The sequence below is a fragment of the Acomys minous genome (assembly GCF_964271855.1).
Source record: "Acomys minous genome assembly, chromosome: 16".
Lineage (NCBI taxonomy): Eukaryota > Metazoa > Chordata > Mammalia > Rodentia > Muridae > Acomys > Acomys minous.
The window spans coordinates 41,127,338-41,152,819 of record NC_140498.1 but is presented as its reverse complement, the minus strand read 5'-3'; the positions used below and the strand labels follow the sequence as shown (position 1 = coordinate 41,152,819).

The 25,482-nt window shown below is 43.9% G+C and overlaps 1 protein-coding gene across 2 annotated transcripts in view; it reads right to left on the bottom strand.

Annotated features, from left to right (window-relative positions):
• The window catches only part of PDPK1 (3-phosphoinositide dependent protein kinase 1), an 81,359-nt gene that overhangs the window by 5,534 nt on the left and 50,343 nt on the right, over positions 1–25,482 (bottom strand). For both annotated transcript variants that reach the window (XM_084760959.1, XM_084760958.1), the window contains exons 5-13: positions 22,495–22,639; positions 21,568–21,665; positions 19,306–19,381; positions 17,323–17,391; positions 16,803–16,899; positions 14,550–14,723; positions 10,886–11,103; positions 1,180–1,237; positions 336–488 (exon numbers count right to left, since the gene is read on the bottom strand). In XM_084760959.1, coding sequence (XP_084617085.1) covers positions 336–488; positions 1,180–1,237; positions 10,886–11,103; positions 14,550–14,723; positions 16,803–16,899; positions 17,323–17,391; positions 19,306–19,381; positions 21,568–21,665; positions 22,495–22,639 — 1,088 coding nt within the window. The remainder of the gene's footprint in view (positions 1–335; positions 489–1,179; positions 1,238–10,885; positions 11,104–14,549; positions 14,724–16,802; positions 16,900–17,322; positions 17,392–19,305; positions 19,382–21,567; positions 21,666–22,494; positions 22,640–25,482) is intronic.

The following is a 25,482-nucleotide window of genomic DNA, read 5'->3' as shown; positions in this document are numbered from 1 at the left end:
CAGAGCATCTGATGTCCTTCAGGGAGTCCCATGCCCACCCAGCCTATCTTGCTGACGATGCTGCCAGCTCTTTTTCAAAGCCTGTGGGCACAGTGGGCTTTTTCATTCTGCAAGTGCAGAAACTAAGTATGTGGGCAGGGGACCCACTGAAAGCATACACCAAGCAGAGTATTTCCTGGCTCAATTCAGGCCCAAATTGTTCATACAGGTCTCTGAGACACAGGAAGCTGACCTGACCCTAGATGCTTCTTTGGCCAAGGCAAGGGACACTTCCAACAGAGATGCAGAAGCCCATGACAACACTACAATCAGAGGCTTGATAGGGATAGACTTACCGTGTGGACAAAAAAAGTTTTAAAATTCTTGGCCTCTGGTCGGAGTTCTTGTGACCATGGAATTTCACCTTTCAAGACTTTGTTGACAGGATCAACATAATATAAATGTGGCCCTTCTGTGAGTAATAATTGTCGTCGTCTTGCAAATAAACCCTGATACAAATAAATAAAAGAAACAAACTGATAAAGACACAGATGAGATAACTTGTAAGTAGCTCAGGGCCACCTATCCATTCACCTGACACACTTCTCCTCAACCTAGGCCCCACATCTTACATCAGGAAAAACATAAACACCAGTCTCTGCTCACAATATGCCCATGGATTATATCCTATAGTCCCTGGCCTCTCAGCTCCTCTAAGGCACTGAGTCCTGGTCTTGGCAGGTCAGGCCTCAGCCCACCTTCATGGAGATTCTCACTTCCAGAGGATACACAGGCAGGAAGGGTGTTCAGGACGCCCCTGTTAACAGAGTCTGATATATTCTATACTATCTGTTGTCCATGAAACGTAATGAACAGCAACTCCTGTATTTTCAAATCTTCTAATGAAAGGCTCTGAGAAATGATATATTCTCTTCAATGTGAAAGAAACCTTAGCATAGTGAGCTGAGCCTTGTGCAACCATGAGAAAGAATGCCCTGTGGTCAGAGCATACAGCTGGCTTTCCAGTCGCTTGGATTGTTCCCAGTTATAAGATCCAGAGATGATCTCCAAAGATCATGCCAAGATGAAAAAATGCCACATCCAACAAATCATAGCAGGATCCCAGGATGAAGAGCTGAGCTGAGCTAGACAGAGGCAGTGGGAAGTCATAGGATGAAGAGGGTCAGTGATCTGACTCACCTTTCGCTTATCCACTGGGCCCATTTTTAATATTAGATTATTTTCTACAAACTGGTGCCTAAAAAAGGAAGAAAGAAAAATGAGACTGCAGTTCTCCAAACACTGCCCTCTGAACAAACTCCACAAGGCCTCTACAGAACTTCTATCCGTCAAGTCCTGTCCACCATCCCACCCACCCAACAGACACAGCCTTGCTCCAGGTCCAGGAGAAACCCCAGATGTAGTGATGTAATGTGTGTGGACTTTATCTGTACATATGGGCCAGAGTCTACATTCCTGAGGTCATCTTCCAGTGGAAGATGACTGCATAGAAGAGGAAGACTGGCAGGTCATCTACAGAAACAAGATAACAGCAACACAATTAGCATCATCATAGTGTCAAAAAAGCTGCAGTGGGGCTGGGTGTGGTGGCAACAACTTTAATACCAGCACTTGGGAGGCAGAGGTAGGAAAATCAGGAGTTTAAGGTCATTCCTGCACATAAATCAAGTTCTAGGCCAGCCTGGGACACTGTCTCAGAAAACAAAAAGCCAAAACAAAATCTACAAGGTGAAAAATCTCAGAGGTTTGGATGCCACCTTAAATTAATATTAGAATCTGTAACGCTCTTCTCAAGCCAAGGCACCTAAGAGTGCCTAGAATCCAGAGTTCATAGACTCACAGATCCTTAAAAGACAGCTTCCGATGTGCCTAGTCTTCCTGCACCTGATATGCCAGGGCTGGCTGATGTCTATGGGAGGCCTGCCTCTGCTTTTCTGAAAAGAAACGGAGAAGGAATGGATGGGTTGAGGCAGTAAAGACTTGGAGCAGAAGAGAGAGGGAAAACTGTGATCAGAGAGAGAGAGAGAGCGAGTGCAAATGCACGCTTCAGAATATCTTTTCTGAGCTGAGGGGTATTGCTTGGTGACATTGGGTGTGTTTAACATGCACCAGGCACTGAGACCCTGGAGTTTCACTTCCCATGATAATGTCTTGTCCAATATGTGAGATGCTGCTGGTAAAGGGACCTGATCTCCAATGTCAATCCCTGGGAACCACATGGTAGAAGGAAAAACCAAATTTCCATAAGTTTTCTTATGACTTTTACACGGACTGTGGCATGCACACATGGAAGGAGAAAACTAACTCCTCCAAGTTGTCCTCTGACTTCCACATGCACAAGCAATAAATAATGTTAACATTTTAAAAAACAATTTGGTTTGATTTCCTACCCATGAGCAGCATGTGTACTTCACTTTTGTCTCCTCAAGAGTCAGAGGTGCCCTAACATCTAAGATTGCTTTATTGGGTTAAAGCTACCACTAAAAGTACTTGCTCATTGTACTTCTTTGAGCTACTAGGACAGAAGCCATGGCCTTGTGTGGCCTGGCAAGAATGCACCCCTGAACTACAGCTCAGCTCTATGTTCTGTCTGGTGCCACTGAAGTTCCTGATCTGTGGTTCTACTACAGAAACATCACATTCTCTATCTGAAAATAGGCCATTTTAAGTCAAGCAGTAGACACCCTGAAGAGCCAGAGCACTTACAAGAACAACCTTCTAGGACCCTCTACCTGACCCACACAGAACCAACTAGAGTGCCTTTCCAAGGCAGCATTCAAAGACACAGGATACAGGCCAAGGAAGCTCCTTGGTCTCTTGATCTCAAGTCACATGCACTATAGATAGTACTGTGTAGACTTTGAGAACAACTAAGATTTTGAACAAAGACAGGAACAGTGACCCATGAAGGAGAATGAAATACAAACTCTCTGGGAGGTATTTACTAGCCACACACACAACTTGAAACATGGGGGCGGAGGTGAGGGAGAGCTGGTTCTGGAAAGAACATTAGTGAGGAAGGCCTACTGGTAACAGGAGGTACAAAGTACAAGGATGTGAACATGACACTGCAGGGCCTGCAGAACTCCCACCTAACAAACAGGCCCTGTAATATCCTAACATAAGCAAAGACTTACAAGTAAACAAAGGAAACACTTACTAGTTAAACTACTGGAGGAGAGCAAACAGCACAGGATGTTAGCAGCCAGCGAAGCAAACATGCCCCCACAGACGAGCACCAGACCTGCCACTTGCTTGCTCTGCAAAGAATGCATTCAGTGCCCATGTCCTGTAAGTCTTAAGGTGGGAGTGTGTGCAGGACGGGGCACTTCCTGGAGCCCAGGATTCAGGCCAAGGAAGCTCCACTAGCTGTAGCAACACCACAATCCAGTTCCTAACCAGCCAGCTTGCAACATTATTTATCTGCCTGCCTGCTTGCTTCTTCTCTTTCTTTCTTTCCTTCCTTCCTCTCTTCTTTTCTTTCTTTTTTCCTTTTTTCTTTCTTCTTCTTTCTATCACCAAGCCATAGCCTCAGCTCTACTTATCTTATTTGAAAAGATTATTTCAAAGACTCATCTGGACTTTTTCTGTGTATGACTATTTTGCCTGCATCTATGTCTGTGTATCATGTGCATGCAGCACCGGGTGGAAGCCAGAAGAGGATGACGGATCCCCTGCAACTAGAGCTACAGATAGTTGTGAGCTGTCTTGTGGATAAGGGTAATCAAATCCTGGTCCTCTTAACAGCTGAGCCACCTCTCTAGCCATGTTGATTTTTTTTTCCAGTCAGTTTCCCCTCCTGGAGAAGCCCCAGGAGCACCTTAAGCACCTTTCTTCCTGGCACACTGACTATTATTTGACGATTCATAGCAAGAACTACACTTGAACAAGAACCACAGATAACTATTCAGGTCATGAGCAGCTTTCAACTTTCCTAAACAGCAATGTGGTTCTCCTGATACAGGCAAACTCTGTCATTGATGCAAAATGAAGACAGAAGCTAAGGAATTCATGTCTCACCCACAGCCAGCTCACAATTATGGCAACACAAAACTCCAAAGCCTGGTCCTCTCCTCTGTTACCCACCCAGACCCTGTGAAGACAATCTCCAAGGACCTGCGCCTGGCAAGCACAGCCTCACCATTTTCAGTCCGGTGTCCTGGAGAACACAGGACATCTGTAGAACCTGGAGTGGCTCCTGACATCCCAGACATCTCTACAGAGCTAGTTGTACTTGGGGAAGGAAACCTGTGATGCTGACCAGCAGGCACTAAGCTGTTTCAAATGTCAAGAACCTAAACTGTTATCACTTTACTTTTTTCTAATTTATCTTTTTGTATATATGCACATGGTGTGTGTGCTTAGTGCCAAGGAATGACAGAAGAGGCATCGGATCCCCTGGAATTAGAATTGTGGATGGCTGTGAACCACTGTTGGCGCCTCCCTCCAGCCCGGGCCTCATGACCTCACTGACTTCAACACTCAAGGAAGCCCCATCAGCAGTACTACTCTCTAGACTATAACTACCAATAGGCAGGGGAACGTCAACACATGCTTTCAAGTGCTTATTCACCTTTGTTTTATTGTTTTGATTTACCTAGAACCTTCATAGACTTGGCTGGTCTCAACCCTCTTGCCTCTGCTATCTATGTACTGGGATTACATACATATATCACCATTCTCAGCTTCAATTATTTATTTAATTAAAAACAATAAACCTGAGAGGCAGTGATGGCGCACAACTTTAATAATGCACATTAATCCCAGCACTGATGGTGCAGAGGCACGGTTGATTTCTGAGTTCAAGGCCAGTCTGGTCTATAGAGTGAGTTCCAAGACAAGCAAGGCTACACAGAGACACCCTATGTCATAAAACAAACTAAACTAAAACAAACAAATAAACTTGAACCAGCAAGATGATTCAGTGGTTAAGGCCCTTGCCACTAGGCTTGACTTTCACACATGCTCTGTGGTGTGCACATGCATGCATACACACACACACACACACACACACACACACACACACACACACACACACACAATCTACAACTGATCTACTCTATACTGAACCATATCCCAAGTGCCTCCTTCCTGTTTTTTTAAACTGATAATTTGTTCAAATAGTTGACCTAGGCATTATAATAGTGTCAGTCTTGTGAATCTTCCTATCTCCTAGACCTTTGACCCCAATGTATTTTTTTTTTTTTTTTTTTTTTTTTTGGTTTTTTGAGACAGGGTCTCTCTGTGTAGCCTTGGCTGTCCTGGACTCACTTTGTAGACCAGGCTGGCCTCGAACTCACAGCGACCCGCCAGCCTCTGCCTCCCAAGTGCTGGGATTAAAGGCGTGCGCCACCACGCCCGGCCCCAATGTATTTTCTTACAGTGATTTTCAGAACTGTTCTCTTCACTGTGAGGTGCCTCCTTTGCATGTCATAGGGAGCACACTCTCTACAGTGATCCTATGCTGGACCAGGTAGGCTAATTCTAGTCCAGTGAATTACCATGCTGGTTTTATGGTGTTCTTCTGCTATCTTTAGAGGCTATGGCTATGCCACAACCTCCTTACCAATTTGTTCCTTTGTGAGGGTAGACAGCATGAACCAGAAAGAACGACACAGCTCTGTAGTTCCTACAAACCATGTCTTCTGAAAACTCAAATCTTCTGTGTATGTGCACACATATGTACATGAAGAGGCCAGAGGTCAATGTCAAGTATCTCCCTCCACTGATCTCCATTTCTTTTTTTTTTCTTTTTTTTAAGATTTTATGTGTATGAGTTCTGTATCTGTGGTAGTTTGAATGAGAATAGCCCCCATAGACTCATATATTTGAATGTTTAATCACCAGAGAGTGGAACTATTTGAAAGGATTAAAAGGATTATGAGGACTATACCCTTGCCTTGGAGGAAGTGTGTCACTAGAGGTGGGCTTTGAGGTTTCAAAAGCCCATGCCAGCCCCAGCCTTTCTCCTCTCTCTCTCTCCCTCCCTCTTCCCTCCCTCCCTAGCCCCTCTCTTTCCCTTCCTCTCTCTCTCTCTCTCCCTCTCTCCTCCCTCCCTCCCTAGCCCCCCTCTCTTTCCCTTCCTCTCCTCTCTCTTAAGCTCCTAGCTATTGCTCTAACACTGGCCTGCACCTGGGCCATGCTCCCCACCATGATAATGGACTGTACCCTTAATTAAATGCTTTCTTTTTTAAAAGTTGCCTTAATCATAGAAGCTCTTCACAGTAAGAGAACAATGACTAAGATACCACCTTATCTTTTTTAGATGTATTTATTTTATGGATATGAGCCTACATGTATATATGTACATCATGTGCCTGGTGCCTGAGAAGGCCAGAAAAAGGTACTGAATGCCCTAGAACTAGAGTTATTGGTGGTGTGAGCCGTCATGTGGTACTGGGAATTGAGCCTGAGTTCTGCAGAACAATGATGTCTCATCCTCCCTGAGCCATTTCCCAGGCTCTCTCCACTAACCCTGGAATACCAATTTGGTAGACTGACTGGCCAGCAAGCCATGGGGGTCACACTGCTTCTGCTTCCCCAGCACTGAGAGTGCACGTACGTACTACTACACATAATCCTCTATGTGGCTGTTGGGGATTGAACTCAGGGCCTCAAGCTTGCACAGCATACTTAAATGGTACTGCTATAACTGAGGGGGGAAAAATCTTTTATTGAGGCCAGCCTGGTCTACAAAGCAAGTTCAAGACAGCCAAGGCTACAAAGAAAAACCCTATCTTGAAGAAGAAAACAAAATTCTTTTAAGTCAAAGACCCATGCTCATATTTGTATTATAAATGTTCTTTTCCTTTAGAAAAGTATTAATATCAAAAGTAACTCTTTTAGATAAAACTTATAGAAATTTAATAGCATTTTTATTTATTTGTTTGTTTGTTTATTGGTTTTTTGAGACAGGGTTTCTCTGTGTAGCCCTAGTTGTCCTGAAACTCACTCTATAGACCAAGCTGGCCTCAAACTCAAGAGATCCACCTGCCTCTGTCTCCGCAAATGCTGGGATTAAAGGCCTGCACCATTATCGCCTGGTGTATTTTAATACTACTGCAAAACAGGCCAATAAAGTTTACTTGTATTTCTATATAGGAACATGAATAGTCAAGATTTTAAAGTAATGACTTACTAGATGATTAAAATTACAAAGTCATAACAGCAAGTGTAACTGAAGATTGCCAGTTAAGAGTATTGTAAAAATATTAGGATATACTAATCTCAAAAATATATACCTTTAAGGCATAATGCTGCTACAGAAATTCAAAGAAAATAACGTGCATACATTCTATGTACTGTCAAGATAATGTCCACCCTGCAGTATGTGGTCACTGAAAAATTCCACTGTGTACTAGCAGCAAATAACAGTGATAAAAGGTAAATATCTTAGCATTAGCATATTAATTTCATCACAAGAAAGATAGGAAATCCCTAAAGTTCTTTGCAGAGACACCACTTTCCACACAAAACTGAAATCTTTCTGTTTGTTTGTTTGTTTGTTTGTTTCAAAACAGGGTTCCTCTGTGTAACCCTGGCTGTCCTAGAACTCACTCTGTAGATTAGGCTGGCCTCAAACTCAGGACATCAGCCTGCCTCTGCCTCCTGAGTTCTGGGACTATCACCACCCAGCTCAAGAGCTGAGATATTGAGGGAAAATAGTGAATCCCAAACCTAAAAATAAGCAGGCAAGAAACTAGAGGCTTCCTGTTCTATCTAGCACTCATAGCCTCAGGCAGAGGCAAAGAGCTGAAAACACACACACACACACACACACACACACATACACACACACACACACACACACACACACACACACACACACACACCTACACACCTGGAGACTGTGCTTCCGTCCAGGCTCTGAGAAAAAGGACTTCTGCATGAGACTACAGAAACCAGAACCAACAGCTTACACAAGTCAAGGATGCCTTTATAAAGCTCCTGTTTGGAACTGTACCTAGGACTGCTCAAATTATTGTGATCAAAAATCCTTAGTTACATAAAGAGACACTCTTTACCAGCCACACTTCACACAGGGTATTGATATCTAGAATATATAAAGAACTATAAAATCAAACACTTAGTATACTCAAACTGCTAACCAATAAATGAGTTAAGAAACTGGACAGTTTTCAAAAGGAGAAACATAAATGGCTAATATATGTTTTTATTCATCATCCTTAGCCACTAGGAATATATATATTAAAACCATTTGCGATCCTATCTCATCCCAGTCAGATAGCTACCATCAAAACAAACAAACAAACAAATGAAAGCGGGGCATGGTGGAGCATACCTTTAATTCCAGCACTCGGGAAGCAGAGGCAGGCAGAGCTCTGTGAGTTCGAGGTCAGCCCGGTCTATAAAGTGAGTCCAGGACACCCAAGGCTACACAGAAAAACCCTGTCTTGGAAAACAAAAACAAAAACAAAAACAAAAGAAAGAAAGAAAGAAAGAAAGAAAGAAAGAAAGAAAGAAAGAAAGAAAGAGAGGAATAAAACAAATGACCACCGGGTGGTGGTGGCGCACGCCTTTAATCCCAGCACTTGGGAGGCAGAGGCAGGCGATCACTGTGAGCTCTGGGCCAGCCTGGTCTACAAAGTGAGTCCAGGACAGCCAAGGCTACACAGAAAGACCCTGTCTCAAAAAAACAAACAAACAAACAAACAACAACAACAAAAAACGAGAGGGGGGTGTGGAGGGATATCTGGTGCCCTCTTCTGGCGGACAGACAGGCAGAACATTGTATACATAATAAATAAATAAATAAATCTTTTTTTGTTTGGGGTTTTTTGTTGTTGTTGTTGTTGTTTTGTTTTTTCGAGACAGGGTTTCTCTGTGTAGCCTTGACTGTCCTGGATTGGCTTTGTAGGCCAGGCTGGCCTCAAACACATCAATCCGCCTGCCTCTGCCTGAGTGCTGGAATTAAAGGCGTGTGCCACCATGCCTGGCCAAATAAATAAATCTTTAAAAAAAAAAAAGTACAACAAAAATCGTCTTCCCCTATCCCTAAGAATACCTTAGGAAAGAGGGAGTTAAGGGACAAATTTAAACTCCCTGGAATTGTAGATTATTTCTAGGAACCAGTATCTATTTTAATTTTTCTAGAGAAATAAGTTTTGGTGGTTAAGCCAATCTAGTCTTAGCCATCTGCACGGCATTAGAAAAGCTACTAAAGGGCTGGAGAGATGGCTCAGAGGTTAAGAGCACTGGCTGCTCTTCCAGGGGTCCTGAGTTCAATCCCCAGCAACCACATGATGGCTCACAACCACCTATAATGAGATCGGGTGCCCTCTTCTGGTGTCCAGAAACACAGGCAGTTGGAACACTGTATAGATAATAAATAAATAAATAAATAAAAAGAATTTTACAAGAGCTTAGGTTTCACCATGCGGTGGTGGTGCACACCTTTAAAAAAAAAAAGAAAAAAGAAAAGCTACTAAAGGTCCTCCTCCTCCTCACAAGTCCCCTGAGTCTTGTGCATTCTCCCTCATTCCTTAACAAGACCTTAATTTTCCTCCTCCCATTGTACCTAATTACATATTCTTAAGGGACCTCACTACCCCCCCAAAAGAAGTCTAAATGTAATGGAGATAAATATGTTCAAGGTATTTTATACATGTATAAAATTGTCAAAGAATAAATTTAAAAAATTTTAAAGGTAAAAGGATAAAAATACTACAAGAAAATAAAGTCAGGCATCACCTTTAATCCTAGCACTTGGGAGGCAGAGTCAGGAGCATCTGTATCAGTTTGAAGCCAGTGCAAGTCCCAGGCTAAGGTAAGACTTTGTCTCAAAAAAATAGAACAACAAAAAGACAAAAGAAAAAAAGGAGGGGCCAGGTAAAAATACTAAAGCCCTTTCAGTAGACTTGGGTGGGAAACAACATTAAAACAGGGGGGCTAGAGAGATGGCTCCGTGGTTAAGAGGACTGCCTGCTCTGCCAAAGGACTGGGTTTAATTCCCAGCACCCACATGGCAGCTCACAACTGTCTCTAACTCCATGATCTGACACCCTCACACCAATGCACATAAATTGGCTAATTGACATTACAAAACTTAAAGCTGTAAAACAAAATCCATCAATAGAGTGATGAAGTAAGCTAAAGAAAATGTTGGCAAAATATAGTTTTTTATATATATGAGTCTTCAACTCATTTATAAAGATGTTAAGTACATGTAGGAAAAATGTCAAAGAATACAATCTAATTCAAGCCCCAGCCCTGAGGTCTCAGGGATGTAGGCTCAATTTTTTTTAATCTAATATATTTTATTAACAACTTATTAAATGAGTGTACGTCACTTATAACCCAACTAACCAAAACAATAGTAAAAGAGGATTAACGAACACAGTAACAAAACCATAAGGATATTAGTTTCGAGGAACCATTGTTTTTGGCGTAATCAGTAGGTTTGTTTGTTTGTTTGTTTTGTTAGAACCTGGAGTAACCAGAACCCGAAACCTCAGCAGGAGCTGGAGCCCCGAAGCCTTCCCTCAAGCGGTTCTCTCTAGGAGAGTCTCGAAGTACAGCAATGAACAGCCAAAACTATCCCAAGTCTCCAAAAGCCCCACCTCCAGTTCTGGGCTCATTTATATATCTCCTCCCAGAGTCTGTTCATGGGATCTTTTTAGCTGGCAACAATCAAGCTCCCACACAGGTGGTTGCTCTAGTGAATTTAACATCACCTGTTCTCTCACAAGACCGTTCCAATCCCACACTTGGGATGCTAAAAAACAGGTTTATCTCTCCTTCACTAGGAACTTGTTTCTTGGAAGAGTACTGGAGAGGAGAGGCAAGGACAACCAGCCCAGCCCATGCCTGTGCCCCACTGCCCCCCACATTTCTAGACAGGGCTGCTGGTGCCTATAGTTCTTACCAAGGGTTTCCACCGGCTTGCTTTTCCAGTAACAACCTTTTTTCATCTTCTGAAAACTGTAAGTCTAGTTCAAAAGAGTTAGTGTCCAAATCATGGATGTACTGCTCTATGTTGCTGCCCGACCTCTGGGGCAGGCTGGCATCCACCGCAGACAGGGAGTGGGAAGAGGAGGAGGATGACACCTGCATGCAGCCAAATTGGCTCAGGAGATTGTCGTACTGCAGGGAAGGAGAAGAGAGAAGTACCTTAATTTGCCTTTAAGGACAAAGACCCCTCCCGCACTGCCTGGCCCCAACAGCCACTCACAACCTGGTAAGCTTACATGCATTTCAAAGGCAGGTGGACTACCTGTCCCTTTTGGTGTATACAGACAGATTCTCTTCCGACGGCCATTAGACCACTAAACCAAGACAAGGCTGGGCCTTCTGCTACAAGTTCCTCTTCTGATAGAAGCAGAGGACAGAGAGGGGCTACACCACATCCTTCATCTCCAGGGAGAAGGAAGGAACCTGGGACCCGCACCGCAAGGCAGAAACAGAGCATCTAGCCCCTGGCATGGAGCTCAGTGATCAGGTACATGTTTCTTTTAGTCCTGGGGTTTCAGGTTTTAGACTCACTGCATAGTTCGATTTAGCTTACAACATTTTTTAAAAATAATTCTTTTTAAAATACAAGCCAGTGTCGACACAGAAAGCAGAACTATTCTTAACTTGCCACATGAGCAGCCCACATTCTAGCAACTCGTAGGCAATGAGAGGGCCAAAGATCTTTGAGCACAGGTGAAGGTAGGTATGGCCACCCCGGGCAGCCAGCTATGCTGGCCTGGGCCTCACACTCCCAAGCTCATCCTTCTATACCCTGAGTCTCCAGAAAGAGAGCCCTGGCTACTACTCCAGAGATCAACCCCTACCCTTACCCTCTGCAGATTCTCTAAGTCCTATGTCCACCTCCTTGCTGTTGCCCAGTGGCCCTCTGCAGAGCTTATGCTTGCACAGCCCCACAGGAGTCACATCTCCATCTTGCTGACTCCAGATTCACACCCTAACACTGTCTCCACTTCCTTCATGAAGGGTCCCCTGTGAGATGAATGATGTCTGTATCAATTTACAGAGATGACTGCCATACTTCTACTGGAGGAGGGTGGTCCCCACAAGAACTTTCAGAGCCAGTAGGTGGCTTCAGTTTCTGAGTCACAATCCTCTGGCCAACACTGAATTTAAAATCAGCACAAAGCTGCCTCTCCACATCACTGAGCTGCTCCAACCATGAAAAAAAGAGTACCTTCAGAACAGACTTCCTCTGTCCCAGCACTCCCCAGGCCTAGCTGACTGCCTAAAGGTGAACTTTGGTACAGGAAGTGCTCTGCCTAGATACTTACAAAGCCCTTAAACCACACTGGAAGAGCTGAGCAGCCACCCAACAAAACCAAGTAGCTGTGACTCAGAGCCAGGTTATACAGATAAAGTCAAAGCTATCAATAAGAAAGCCATGTCCTCAGCAGTGCAGAGCATGCCTGCAGAGATGCTTTGATGCGTATAATATACACGTACAAACATACAAGAAGAAACACTCCTGGCTGCTGCGATGGAAGATAATGGAGCTGATTCAGTCCTTAGGAAGAGCTGCCCTTGGGAGGAACGGGAAGAAGGCACAGAGGCCACAGGCTGAAAGACTGCCTGACATTCCTGGTAAACTTACACAGGGATGACTGTCCTAGTAGGACACCAAGGCTTCCATCAGCACCCCCTAACATGACCCAAAAAGACACCACTCATAGGCATTTAAAAGGCTTTTGGGGCAAGGGCAGAACTCCTGGCACAAGGCGAGGTTCTCTGCAGTGACCATACTATGCAGAAACTAGCCAATGTCAGCATAGATGCTTTGAGTTTAGTCCTTACATGTCTGAGGACAAAGAATATTTTAGATGAAAATGGGAATATGCCAAATAGCAAGTAAAAGACATAGAGGATTCCTTGATCTCAAAGAGGCAAAAACAGCAATGGCTTTAATTTAGCTTTAGAAGATCCTCTTTGTTTGGGTTTTTTGCTTGTTTTGTTCTGAGACAGTGTCTACTTTTGTAGCTAAACTGACCATGAACTTTGTACTTACTACTTTATGTATGTGCAACTTTTGCATGTGGGTGTGTGAGTGTAGAAAAAGAGAGAGATCTAGATAACTAGATAGATGGATTGATGATAGATATAGATAGATAGACAGATAGACAGACAGACACAGGGAGGGAGGGGAGGGAGGGAGGGAGGGAGGGAGGGGGAGAGAGAGAGAGAGAGAGAGAGAGAGAGATGCATGCACCATGTGTGTGCCTAATGATCCCAGAAGCCAGAATAACTGGTAAGTAGGTAGGTAGGTAGGTTGATGTACCATGTGTGTGCCTAGTGCTCTGAGAGGTCAGAATAGGTGTTTGATCCTATAGGACTGAAATTATGGATAGTTGTGAGCAAACATACAGGTGCCGGGAATCGAACCCATATCCTTTGGAAAGAGAGAAAGTTCTCTTAACCACTGAACCATCTCTCCATCCCCAGCCCCAACTTTTAATCTTCTTGCCTGAGCCTTCTATGTGCTGAGATTACCCCACACACACCAACCCTGGCTGCTTTGGAAGGGTTTCAGGTAAATGTCAGAACTGCTCAGTTAATTGAACAGAACTCCATGCATGGCATCTGGTTAGAACAAGCCAAGACGACAGAAATTGAATGAGAAGAGTTGACTTGAATCCATGACAATATATTTAAAAAATTAAATATGGAGGTCACAATGGAAGAAGAGTCTGGCTAAGACTGAAATTGTGGAGGCACATTATGGGTTCTTTCATCTTTTTCTTTTGCTGGTATTTCCCATTTTTTTAAGTTAGAAACTTTTAAAAACATGCCGGGCAGTGGTGGCGCACGCCTTTAATCCCAGCACTTGGGAGGCAGAGGCAGGCGGATTGCTGTGAGTTCAAGGCCAGCCTGGTCTACAAAGTGACTCCAGGACAGCCAAGGCTACACAGAGAGACCCTGTCTCGATAAACCAAAAAAAAAAAAAAAAAAAAAAAAAGAAAAAGAAACTTTTAAAAACAACCTATATATAAAGTCTTGTGCCTGTTGTCAATTCTTGAGAGATAAGTTGCCTTGAAGCCAGTGACAGCAACTGCCCACACACCCCGGCACCTAATACTGAGCATCAAGCTACAGGGACTGGAGTCTGCCCTCCCACACTACATCCCTGGAAACTCAAATCAGTAGCATTCTGGGTTCTCTAGGAAAAATAAGCATTCCAGAGCAATTAAAAAAAAAAAAAGCAGAAAGGCTCTGAGCTAAAAGCTACTGATGAACTTGCAGGAGCCCCAGTGTCAGGAGATGTGGGATTACAGCAGCGCACTGGTCTCTCATCCAAAGGTCCAGTCCGTATCCTGCTTCCCTCCCACGCCCCAAACAGGTAAAAGCTCATCAGCTGAGGAAATAAGAACAGGAACCAGCCCACACAAGGAGTGTTGGACATTTACTTACTACAGCAAAGCATTCAACCACAACCAAGTCCACAATGTTCACTCCCCCATTTTACCCAGTAATCACACAGACGAAGGTTCCCAGTGAACATATTCATACAGCATAGCAGGCAAACTTTCTCTCTGCCTGGGCTACTCCCCCTGGTGCCGGCTTACGTTGCCATAGCAGTCTTCATCATCCTCTGACATGGCTGGCAAGTAAGCTGTGAGCTTCGGAGGTGTCTGCTGGTGCAGATTCTCCCACGTGATGGATTCAAAGAACGGATGAGCTTTGAGAGGCCCGTACCCTTCCATCTCTTCACAGCCTAAACGCTTTGTGGCATCTAAAACCTTAAATGATAGCCAAGACATGTCACTGTCAGGGTTGAAATGTAATTATTTGTTTATTTTGTGGAAGTGTTTTCAAGTCCTGAGACCTCCTGGAAAGAATAGGGACAGTGATCCACCCCCAGGGCTGCCCATGTCATGACAGAAAAAGCCAAGATTGACTAGGACTCTTGCCTTATCCCAAAGCTCTGCCCTTTTCTTCCTACAGGTAAAAACAAATCTCAACCTCAAAATACAGAGGGCAACAACAAGAATCTTTTAAAACCCCCAGCTAAAAATGTTACAAGACGTGAGCCCTGGTACGCTGAGCACACATCAGAGTAGGCCCCACTTTCTCCCAAAACCAGCTGGGTCACACAAACTGGACTAGATAGGGAAAAGCAGGGGTGGGAGGTGGAGCGGGGTAAGGAAGAAATTCCAAGGCTGGAAAGGGTTAAGGAGGGTAATAATGAAAGGAGTTGGGAAGTGCATGTGTTAAAAATACATTTGAAATTCTTTCTTTGTTTGTTTGTTTTTTGTTTTGCTTTGTTTTTCCGAGACAGAGTCTCTCTGTATACTCTTGGTTGTCCTGGACTCGCTTTGTAAACCAGGCTGGACTTGAACTCACAGTAATCCACCTGCCTCTGCTTCCAAGTGCTGAAATTAAAGGCATGTGCCACCATGCCTGGCTTACATTTGAAATTCTTAAAGAAAAAATATTATTTTAAGAAAGAGAGACATACTACTTTTTAAAGATTTATTATGTGTTTTAAAGATTTATTACATATATTTTATATGTATATATATTTTGTATGTACCCTGCACACCAGAAGAAAATACCTAGATGTCATTATAGATGTTTGTGAGCCACCAGGTAGTTGCTGGCAATTGAACTCAGGACCTTTGGAAGAGCAGTCGGTGCTCTTACTCTCTGAGCCATCCCTCCAGCGCAAGAAATACTACTGAAAACAAATCTCTGTGAGTTCAAGAGCAGCCTGGTCTAAAAAGTGAGTCCAGGACAGTCAAGGCTACACAGAGAAAACCTATGTCCCAACAAACAAACAACAGCAACAAAAAAAATATAATGAAAAAGCCAGGCATGGTATGTGATCCCAGCACTCAGGCTAAGGCAAGGGGGCTGTCAAGAATTTTAGGATAGTCAACAGGCATGGTGGCGCACACCTTTAATCCCAGCACTTGGGAGGCAGAGGTGGATGGTTCAGTGTGAATTCAAGGATAGCCTACAAAGCGAGTCCAGACTACACAGAGAAACCCTGTCCTGAAAAAGGGAAAAAAGAAAGAAAGAAAGAAAAGGAAAAAAAATTAATTTTAAGACAACTTGTACTACACCACAAGACTCTGTCTCAGAAATAAATAAATGTAAAAATTGTAACATAAGGAAAAAAAATTAACTGATGTTTCTAAGAACAAAGAAAATGAACATGGCGTTTTCACTGGGTACACAGTCTATCATACCTCTCAAAGGCTGTGGCACAGTCACTCCTAGGCCTGCAGAGCTGAATTAAGCCAACTCTCTACTGAGTGAAATGAAGAAAAAGAGTCCAGAAGGGTGGCTGGGAAGAGCCAACCGCAGGCCTACCCGATTACAGGACTAACTCCCAAAGAGTTAGGAAGGAAGGTCAGGGTCCAAAGCAACAGGGCTGAGATTCCAGTTTTTGAACATAAAATGGCATATCTTTCCAGATAAGTCTGTTTCTCTCTGCCGTGTTACCTAGGTAGATTTTTAAAGTCTTCATGTAGCTTACACTCTAAAATTGACATTGGCAGATGTCACTGAAGTGAGATTAACAGCCATCTGCCACTGGGATATACCCAATCACTCAATGGCAATCACTTAAAATGTGATTTGATGTGAATAAACATATGCAAAATAAAACAGTAATTTACTGTCTTATTAATGTCAAGAAGTAGACCCTGGGAAAGTGAAAGGGATTATAAGGAGATGAGATTTTTAAAAAAATTGACTATCTATAAGCACTGCCTACCTTAAATACATCTTTGTAAAGGATGCCCATGAGTGTGAGAGAAGTCAGAGGAGGTAGCTATGATAGTTCTTCACTACAAAAAAATTAAAATACTTACCAAGAGTTTTTCCACAAGATCCCTTGCTTTAGGGAAGAATTTTTCTGGGAAATCATATTCCAGCTTAATGATCTTCTGAAATATAAGATATTCATTTCTGTGGATTAAAAAAAAAAGCTGTTGTTTTTGGGCAAGGGCTTTTCAAATCTTAGTACTTTTATAGAACAAGCTAAAGTTGTCCTCGCCTCCCAGGCCAGATCTTACTAACTAAAGTCCCCAAGCACCACACACATTTTTTTTTCTTTTGGTGGGGGGTGGGGAGTTCAAGACAAGATTTCTCTGTGTAGCCTTGGCTGTCCTGGACTCACTTTGTAGACCAGGCTGGCCTCAAACTCAGAGTGATCCACCTGCCTCTGCCTCCCGAGTGCTGGGATTAAAGGCGTGTGGTGCCACCATGCCCGGCCACCACACATTCTTAAGCTGTGGTGGAAGTTCTTCCCTAACTGGGCACAAGTGGTTGTGGGCAGTAGGGTGTGCTGTGAAAGACTCCGAAGTTTGAGATGTACAGGATCTCTCTTACCCGGCTCTGAACGGTGGGAGTCCTGCCACAAGCTGATAGATTATACATCCAAGAGCCCAAAGGTCTGAACTTTAAGGAAGGGAAAACACAAAGAAAAATGGTATTGGTATAATTTAAATGACAAATAAGGTTCACTTTACAATGTCTGTCCATACCACCCAGCTTCAGCCTACAAAGTACTGCTACTCCTTAAGACCAGGTATGTGGGAAGTCTGACCTGAGTAAAATGGCACCACACTTGGCAGGAATAACTACCAAGTGGTTGAGCTCCCCTGCAGATGCTACTTCTATTGTGTGTTAACAACTTTCATACATGCCCTTTTCTCATTCTGAAAGGAGAGCATAGTTCACTGCTAACGCCTTGCCACACCAGGCTGCTGCAGATCAGGGAAGGTGGAAGTTGAAGAAGAAGCTAACCAGTGTTGACAACTTGGTCTGAGGGAGTGGGGTTTAGAGAGACAGCTTTGTCACGGTAGGGTGATACTGCTATGATTACCTCAAATGCTCTCTGGGCATGACTTGTGCTCACCTTGGGAGAGATCTAAAAGCTGGATGCATGTAGGGCTCAAAAGGACCCTCCCAGGATATACACAACACATGTTCTGACCTATGTCTTTCCCTTTTTGGGCTCTGTCAAGAAAATCTTGGCCCTCTTTTAAAAACATTTAGACAAGATAGTGCTTTTGACTTGCATGGCCCCAGGCCACTGCGGCCTCCAGAATGGCCCTTCTTTACTCTTTAACCTCTGATATCTAAACAAATAAGTGGATGGATGGATGGATGGACGGACAGACGGACGGACGGACAGACAGGCAGACGGACAGATGGATCCCTACCCCTTGGAGGCTGGAGAGAGATTACTCAGTGGTGAAGAGCACTAATTGCTCTTCCAGAAGACTAGGTTCCATTCCCAGAACCTATGGATGGTTGTAACCATCCATAACTCCAGTTCCAAGTATCTGACGTCCTCTTCTAGTCTCCATGGGTATCATCCACGGACATGGTACACATACAAGTATGCAAAACACCCACACACATAAAAACAAGACCAAACCTGTTCCAGTGCCCATCTCTACATCACTCTATATACTGTGTGCTTCTAATATTCATGTCTGAGGCCACCACCAAGATCCAGTTGCATCTCTCAAACAATTTCAATGCTGTGACCACTGCCAGGCCTACCCCAGGACTATATGCTCTGGGCTAGAAATTTCTTCTGTCTCTCCAGGGCTCCTATCCACCTCTAAGGAACCTATGACACTATAATAAGCACATGGCACACAGCATTCTTTTATCTTTTTTTAAAATGTATTTATTACTTATGTACTATTCTGCCCGCCTGTGAGCCAGCAGGCCAGAAGAGGGCACCAGATCTCATTGTAGATGGTTGTGAGCCATCATGTGGTTGCTGGGAATTGAACTCAGGACATTCAGAAGAACAGCCAGTGCTCTTAACCTCTAAGCCATCTCTCCAGGCCTGGAAGCCTTTCTTAAATGAAGAGGACCAGCTGTCTACCCAAAAAGCAACAACCAGCAAGAATTATAAAATTATAAAAGTAAATAGAATACACATCAAAGAAACAGAAAATGTGTTTTAAAAAAAAAGCAGAAGACTAAATTCTTTAGGTCTCACTATGAAGTCCTGGCTGGTCTGGAACTTGCTATATAGACTTAACTGTCTTTGAACTCAGAGATAAACCTGCCTCTGGCTCAGAGTACTGGGGAAACACCACGCACCATCATGCTCAACCATTTTTGTTTGTTTAGAGGCAAGGTTTCACCATGTATCCCTGGTTGGATTCGTATTCATGATCCTTCTAACTCATCCTCCGAGATGTGGGATCATAAGGGATGTGTTTCTGTACCAGGCTCATACTTTAAGAACTACTAAATAAAGCCTCCGTTTCAGAGAGTAATTCCTCATGACTGAGCCTAATAGATATCAAAGAGAAGAGAAGAACAATTGTATTAAATATGAGTTACCTCTTACACGCCGACTTCTCTGTGAGCAGCTCCGGAGAAACATACTGTGCTGTTCCTACAAATGAGTTGGCCCTGGCTAGGAAGTTGGGAGAGAAAAAAAAAAAGTCATACTTGAAAATCTAACCCTTGGCCCCCAATCACACTGTCCCTCTATGTATTCTTCAGGGTGTCCACATTTAACTATAGTCAGCGCAGCTGGTCACCTAGAATAAACAAAGCCATCAAAGGACCCTACCTAAGGATACCTACTGGACCCTAGCCACCTGGCACCTCCTACCTAACACCCAGCTGCAAGAGGTACTCACCACATTCATCCATCATCTTGTCACTAGAGCATAGATCCTGTCTATGGTGCTCATTGCTAGACCTGTGGCAACTAAATATACATTGAACACATAGCAGGTACAAGTAAAGAGCTGCAGACCAGAGACCATCCTCTTTTTAGTCACCAATAGCTCGGGTATTCAGGGTACTAAGGCAATGAGACTTGGGCTTCCAGCCCAGGGACCCTCTACATTCCATGGTAGGTACCAGATGATCTGAACCCACATCAGGGCTCCACTTCTCATTCACTCCAGGCCCCGGAGGAACATAAGAACTCAGCTTACATGTGGCAGATAGAGCAGGGCTACATTGTTATACTTTTTAGAGTAGCTATAAAACATTATATTAAAAAAAAACATAGTATTAGTCCTGTGCAGAGTTATCAGATTCTTAAGAAAATCTATATAATGAAAGAAACATCCAAAGCACAGCCCAACTGCACAGCTCATTCAGGATCACAGCTACATCCTGGCTCCAGGTTTCAGGCAGGAGTCAGCACAAGCACGATGGGGAAAAAGACAGACTCTCCCTACAAGAAGGAATTAAGAGATGGGGTAGCTATTTGGTTCAACTTTATAATGGATAATGCTCAAGGTTACACCAAGCCTATAAAATTAGCATTGATGGACAGAAAGATGGCTACTACTTACTAGGAATGAGTCAATCAGAGTCAGATATTGGGGCATTCCAGCAGTGACAGAAGGGGCAACAAGGGTACAATACCACATCACCTGAGGAAGCCTCTTTCCTTAAAGGCGAGGCTTGCTATCCCCAAAGGTGGTGTAGATATGTTACTGGCGCAGGAGGACTGTACAAAAGTAAAGAACAGATAATGTCTGAAAAAGAACAAGCGTGAGGACACCATGGAGAAGGACATGCAAGGTCCCATGAACAGAAGCCAGCAGGCCATCCCCTACAGCACCATGTAAACAGAGCCTGTTTCGTTGCCTGAACTCTCAGTTTTAGGCCCAGCTGTTATCCTCTCTGGCTTACTATTTGTGGAGACAGCCAGAAGTCTATTGCACTGTGCCCTTGCATGCTCTTTACCAAAAAAGCAGCAATCACCATAAAAGCACATACTGCACAGTGCTTATCAACTCTTCCTTTCTGCTAACACAACTGTGTTCCAAGGCTATGGAAAACCTTATCCCATAGTGCTTTCCTTAATGGCCTTTCTCTCTCTCATTGAGACCCCAAGTATAGGCAGAAAGGCCAGGTAGCTCTGAAGAATCACATGCATCTCAAAATTAAGGATCTTTTGCAAAGTCATTAATTAACCTACCAACTTTCTTTCCCTCAAGACAGCATCATCAATAGGTTATTGTCTCCACTCAATGCTGTGGCACAGTCTAATTGTTCGTGTGTGTGTGTGTGTGTGTCTGTGTGTGTGTGTCTGTGTGTCTGTGTGTCTGCGTGTCTGTGTGTCCATATCCAGAGTGAGCAGTTTCTATCCACAGAGGATGTTGGTGACAGAGGGGCAACAAGCCATCCCACTTTTCTGGACCAAATGGACTCTCAGCAGCAACTCCCCTGATAGAAAAGACATCACACTGTGACCCCAATGCTTTAAGCTAACTCTGAACAGAACTTGGAAAGCTGATAATTATAAGCAGGCACAATCAGCCCCTGCTCATTTAATTTTCCTAGAGCCTGGGCCATCACAGGCAGCTGAACACATCAGATGGAGAAACAGGAAGATAGGCAGGGAGGAAGGCAATGAAATTTAGGGATGTGCTCCACAAGACACAACTTGCAGCATATATAGGTGCCACCAACTCTACCCCTAGTTCACAAATGACCTGGTCCTTCCCCTACTCCTAGAGTTCACACACTTGGGGAGCCAAAACATCTCTGAATTAGTGAATGGAACATGTTGTTCAACGTGGCTCTTAGCTGTGAGCCCAGAACAGAGCTCGGCTGAAAGCTAAGCACACACACCTTGTTTGCTGTCGGGGGACAGCACTTTTGCTGTTCCAAAGTCTGTGATCTGGATGTGCATGTCTTCATTTAACAGGATGTTCTCTGGCTTCAGGTCTCTGTAAAAGAGTTTCACCTTGAGAGGAAATGCTTAAAGAGCAGCACTATCACATGTTGCACATTTTGCTGGGAACAAAATAAAGTGATGAATTTTACCTTTACAGACTAAAACCAAGACAACAAGGCCAAAGTTCATATCAAAGAATTATCAACAGCACAAGATATAGCATCCCAAATCACTTTATAACTCTATGTATCGCTTTATCTTTAGCAAATGAGTTGTTACAAACTTCCTTTTTGTTGATGTTTTGTTTTTTCGAGACAGGGTCTCTCTGTGTCATCCTGACTGTCCTGGAGTCGCTTTGTAGACCAGGCTGGCCTCAAACTCACAGCAATCTGCCTGCGTCTGCCTCCCAAGTGCTGGGATTAAAGGCCTGCGCCAACACACCCGGCCCATTACAAACTTAACAGCTCTGCTTTCAATGGCCATCCTCACTACTTATCTACCATTTTTAGTAACATTTTATTGAAATTATTTTTTAGTTCATAAAGGAATTCTAGTTTGCCTTTATCAAAATGAAAAAGCAAAAAATATTACTAGAATTATTAAATAGATGAAAAGTTGCAACTGGCAAAATAAAAAGCACCAGATATCTAAGCTGTTGGTATCACAGGAAGACACCTCACCCAAGTTGAACTGATGACTTAGACATGAGGTTTTCAGCTTGTTTTCAGTTTTCTCACCTGAAAACACCTACATCATAACTTGTATAAAGCCAGTTAATGCTGACCCTGAGAGCTGATGTGAATTATGTGTGCGCCTCAGAGCCACTGCACTAGTCATTACAGGGGCAGTGCTGTACACCCAGCTGGGGCAGTGCCCATTACCTGTGAATGATGCCCTTGCCATGCAAGTACTCTAAAGCAGACACAATCTCAGCCGTGTAAAACCGGGTACAGGTCTCATCGAATGAACCGATTTTGCGGATGTATTTAAGTAGCTCTCCGTTTTTGGCATAACTAAGGCCAAAATCTGAATATTTTGTGGTTAAGGAAGAAATAAAAAATACATTTTTCTAAAAATTAACCTTAAAAGCTCAATAAGAACTTCTTTTTCATCAAATGCAAAATGAAGATACCTGTGCTCCAAGATGGTCACTTTTTTGGGGGGGGAGGGGGGGTCAGATCCAGGCCCCAGCTCCAAGACCAGGTGCCAGCACAGAATCTCTAAGATAATCACACAGTCCCTGAAAAAACATGCACAATACCTCTCAGCCCAGGTGTCCTTCTAGACAAATGTCCCCAGAGGCCACTGTGGTCTATGACAGGAAGCCTTCAGATGCCTATTCAGTCAATAGACTGTGGCCAAGGCACCCAATATGCGGACAGCCTTAAAGTGCAGGAGAAGACAGTTCTGAAAACATGAGTCCTAACAGAACGCTGAGTAACTGTAACTTGAACTTGCTGTATTCCATGGGCTGTGCTAACAGTCCTTCTGGGCATAAAAATGACATGCTCTATAACAATTTTAATTTTCCAATTCAGGCTGGAGAGATAGCTCAGAGGATAAGAGCACTGGGTGCTCTTCCAAAGGTCCTGAGTTCAATTCCCCACATGGTGGGTCACAACCATCTACAATGAGATCAGGTGCCCTCCTCTGGCCTGCAGGCAGAACACTGTATACATACATAATAATAAAAAGTTTTAAAAAAGAACTTTAATTTTCCAAATTTGAACTATTTTAAAAATACCTGCTGGGGAGACAAGAAATAGCCACTCCTTAGTACCAGGTGTTGCAATATATGTTCTGTTTGTGCTTTTCTTCTCTCCCTACCGCACCCCACCCACCCACCCCTTTCCTTCCTTTCCTCTCCTTTCCTCTCCTCTCCTCTCCTCTCCTCTCCTCTCCTCTTCTCTCTCTCTCTCTCTCTCTCTCTGTTTTTGGGGTTTTGTTTTTGTTTTGTTTTGTTTTTTGGGTTTTTTGCTTGGTTGATTTTGTTTTTGTTTTTTGAGACAGGGTTTCTCTGTGTAGTCTTGGCTGTCCTGGACTCACTTTGTAGACCAGGCTGGCCTCGAACTCACAGAGATCACCTGCCTCTGCCTCCCAGGATTAAAGGCATGCGCCACCACACCCGGGTGAAAGGTAGTTTCTCAACTGAGAAGTCTCTCTTCCCAGATAACTCTGGCTTCTGTCAAGTTGACATAAAACTAGCCAAGACATGGTATCAGCCTCTGCTTTGAGCGATGATGCAGCTGGGCCTGGCTAAGTCTCTCTCCATTCTCCACAGTAAATGTTTCAGTTCTCTAGCCAGGCGTGGTGGCACACACCTTTAATCCCAGCACTCGGGAGGCAGAGACAGGAGGATTGCTATAATTAAGGAAACCCTGTCTCAAAAAAAAAAAAAAACAAGAAAAAAGAAGTTTCAGTCCTCTGTCAGACTTTGTCTGAGTTGAGAGGCATAGATGGTGAGAGATGAGTCAGACTTATATGAGTTCAAGGCCAGCTAAGTCTACAAAAAGCACGTCCAGAACAGCCAAAGCTACACAGAGAAACCTGTCTCAAAAAAACAAAAGAAAAAAAGAGTAAAAAGAGAAAGAATCTTCCTAAGATTTGCCTGTAGGAAAGTCTATAGTGCATTTTCTTAGTTAGTTATTGGTGGGGGAAGGCCAGTCCACTGTGGGTGGTACCATGCTTGGGAAGGTGATCCTGGGGTATCCAGGCTAAGTAAGCCTTGTGAGGAAGTCAGTAAGCAGCATCCCTCCATAGCGTCTACAACAGCTCCTGTCTCAGGGTCCCTTCCCTGATTTACTATCCAGACATCCCCCAGTGATGGACACTGATGTGGAACTCTAAGCTGGAAGAAACCCTTTCCTCCCTCAAGTTGTTCATCAAGATAGAGAAATGACATCATCATGGTGTTTTATCACAGCAGTGGAGCTGAGGGAGGCTGGCAGCAGGGCCTCACCCGTTAGGAGCCCAGGCATAAGGCTACAGCCTTGGGAACAGGGAGTAACTTCTCACTCTTTCCAGCTTCCTGGTTTTGCCTTTTATCTGACCCTTCACTGGTTCCTGATTCCTGTGAGAGTAACGCCTATGGGTCTCAGCTCTGGAGGGAAGCAGAGGCAGGTTATAGCTCTTAAGCATAGCAGGTGCCTGCGTTCTTCCTCAGGCTGGTGGTCCTTCCCCATTCCAAGATGTTCTTGTAAACCTTTGTAATGTGCATCCTAAGAACATCTTCCACCTCCTTGGCCAGTCAGTGCTCCAGGGCAGCAAAAGCTGTCACAGACTGGGTGAGTTCCTGGGAGGGCAAACACAAGCCAAGTGCCTTAACAGAGCCAGGGAGCCTAGGAGCCTAATGTGTGCAATTTGCAGAGGAAGAACCTGGTTGGGAGATTAAACAATTGGCTCAAGTTCACAAAGCAAACAATTGACAGGACCAGAACCCAGTCCTATGGTCAGAGGCAATAGTCCAGCTCTATGCTGCAAATGAGGCATCACAAGGACAAGCAGATACCTGTTGGTCTGGTGGGAGTTCTAAGCTAACAGGTTGAAAATTACTGTGTCTGAGATTTCTTGGTCTTCATCTGTGTGTGAGGAGAAAGGTCCCCACTGTTTAAACTCTGATCAAGCCAGGACTAAACCAAGATAGAGAAAACCTACGCTTGACCAAGCCTCCCAGGTCCCCCTAGTATATCTGATGAGGAACCCTCAGGAGTCCCTGTGTGATCCAGTTCTACGTTTTCAGCCTATGGCAGAGGTGTCCCCAGCTCTGTCTCATCTCCCCCATCCTAAGTGGGTGTGGGTTCACCCTGAGTCTCTTGAGGGTAGTGAAAGATGAATACAAGTGCTCACTTCGGTAGCACATATACTAAAAT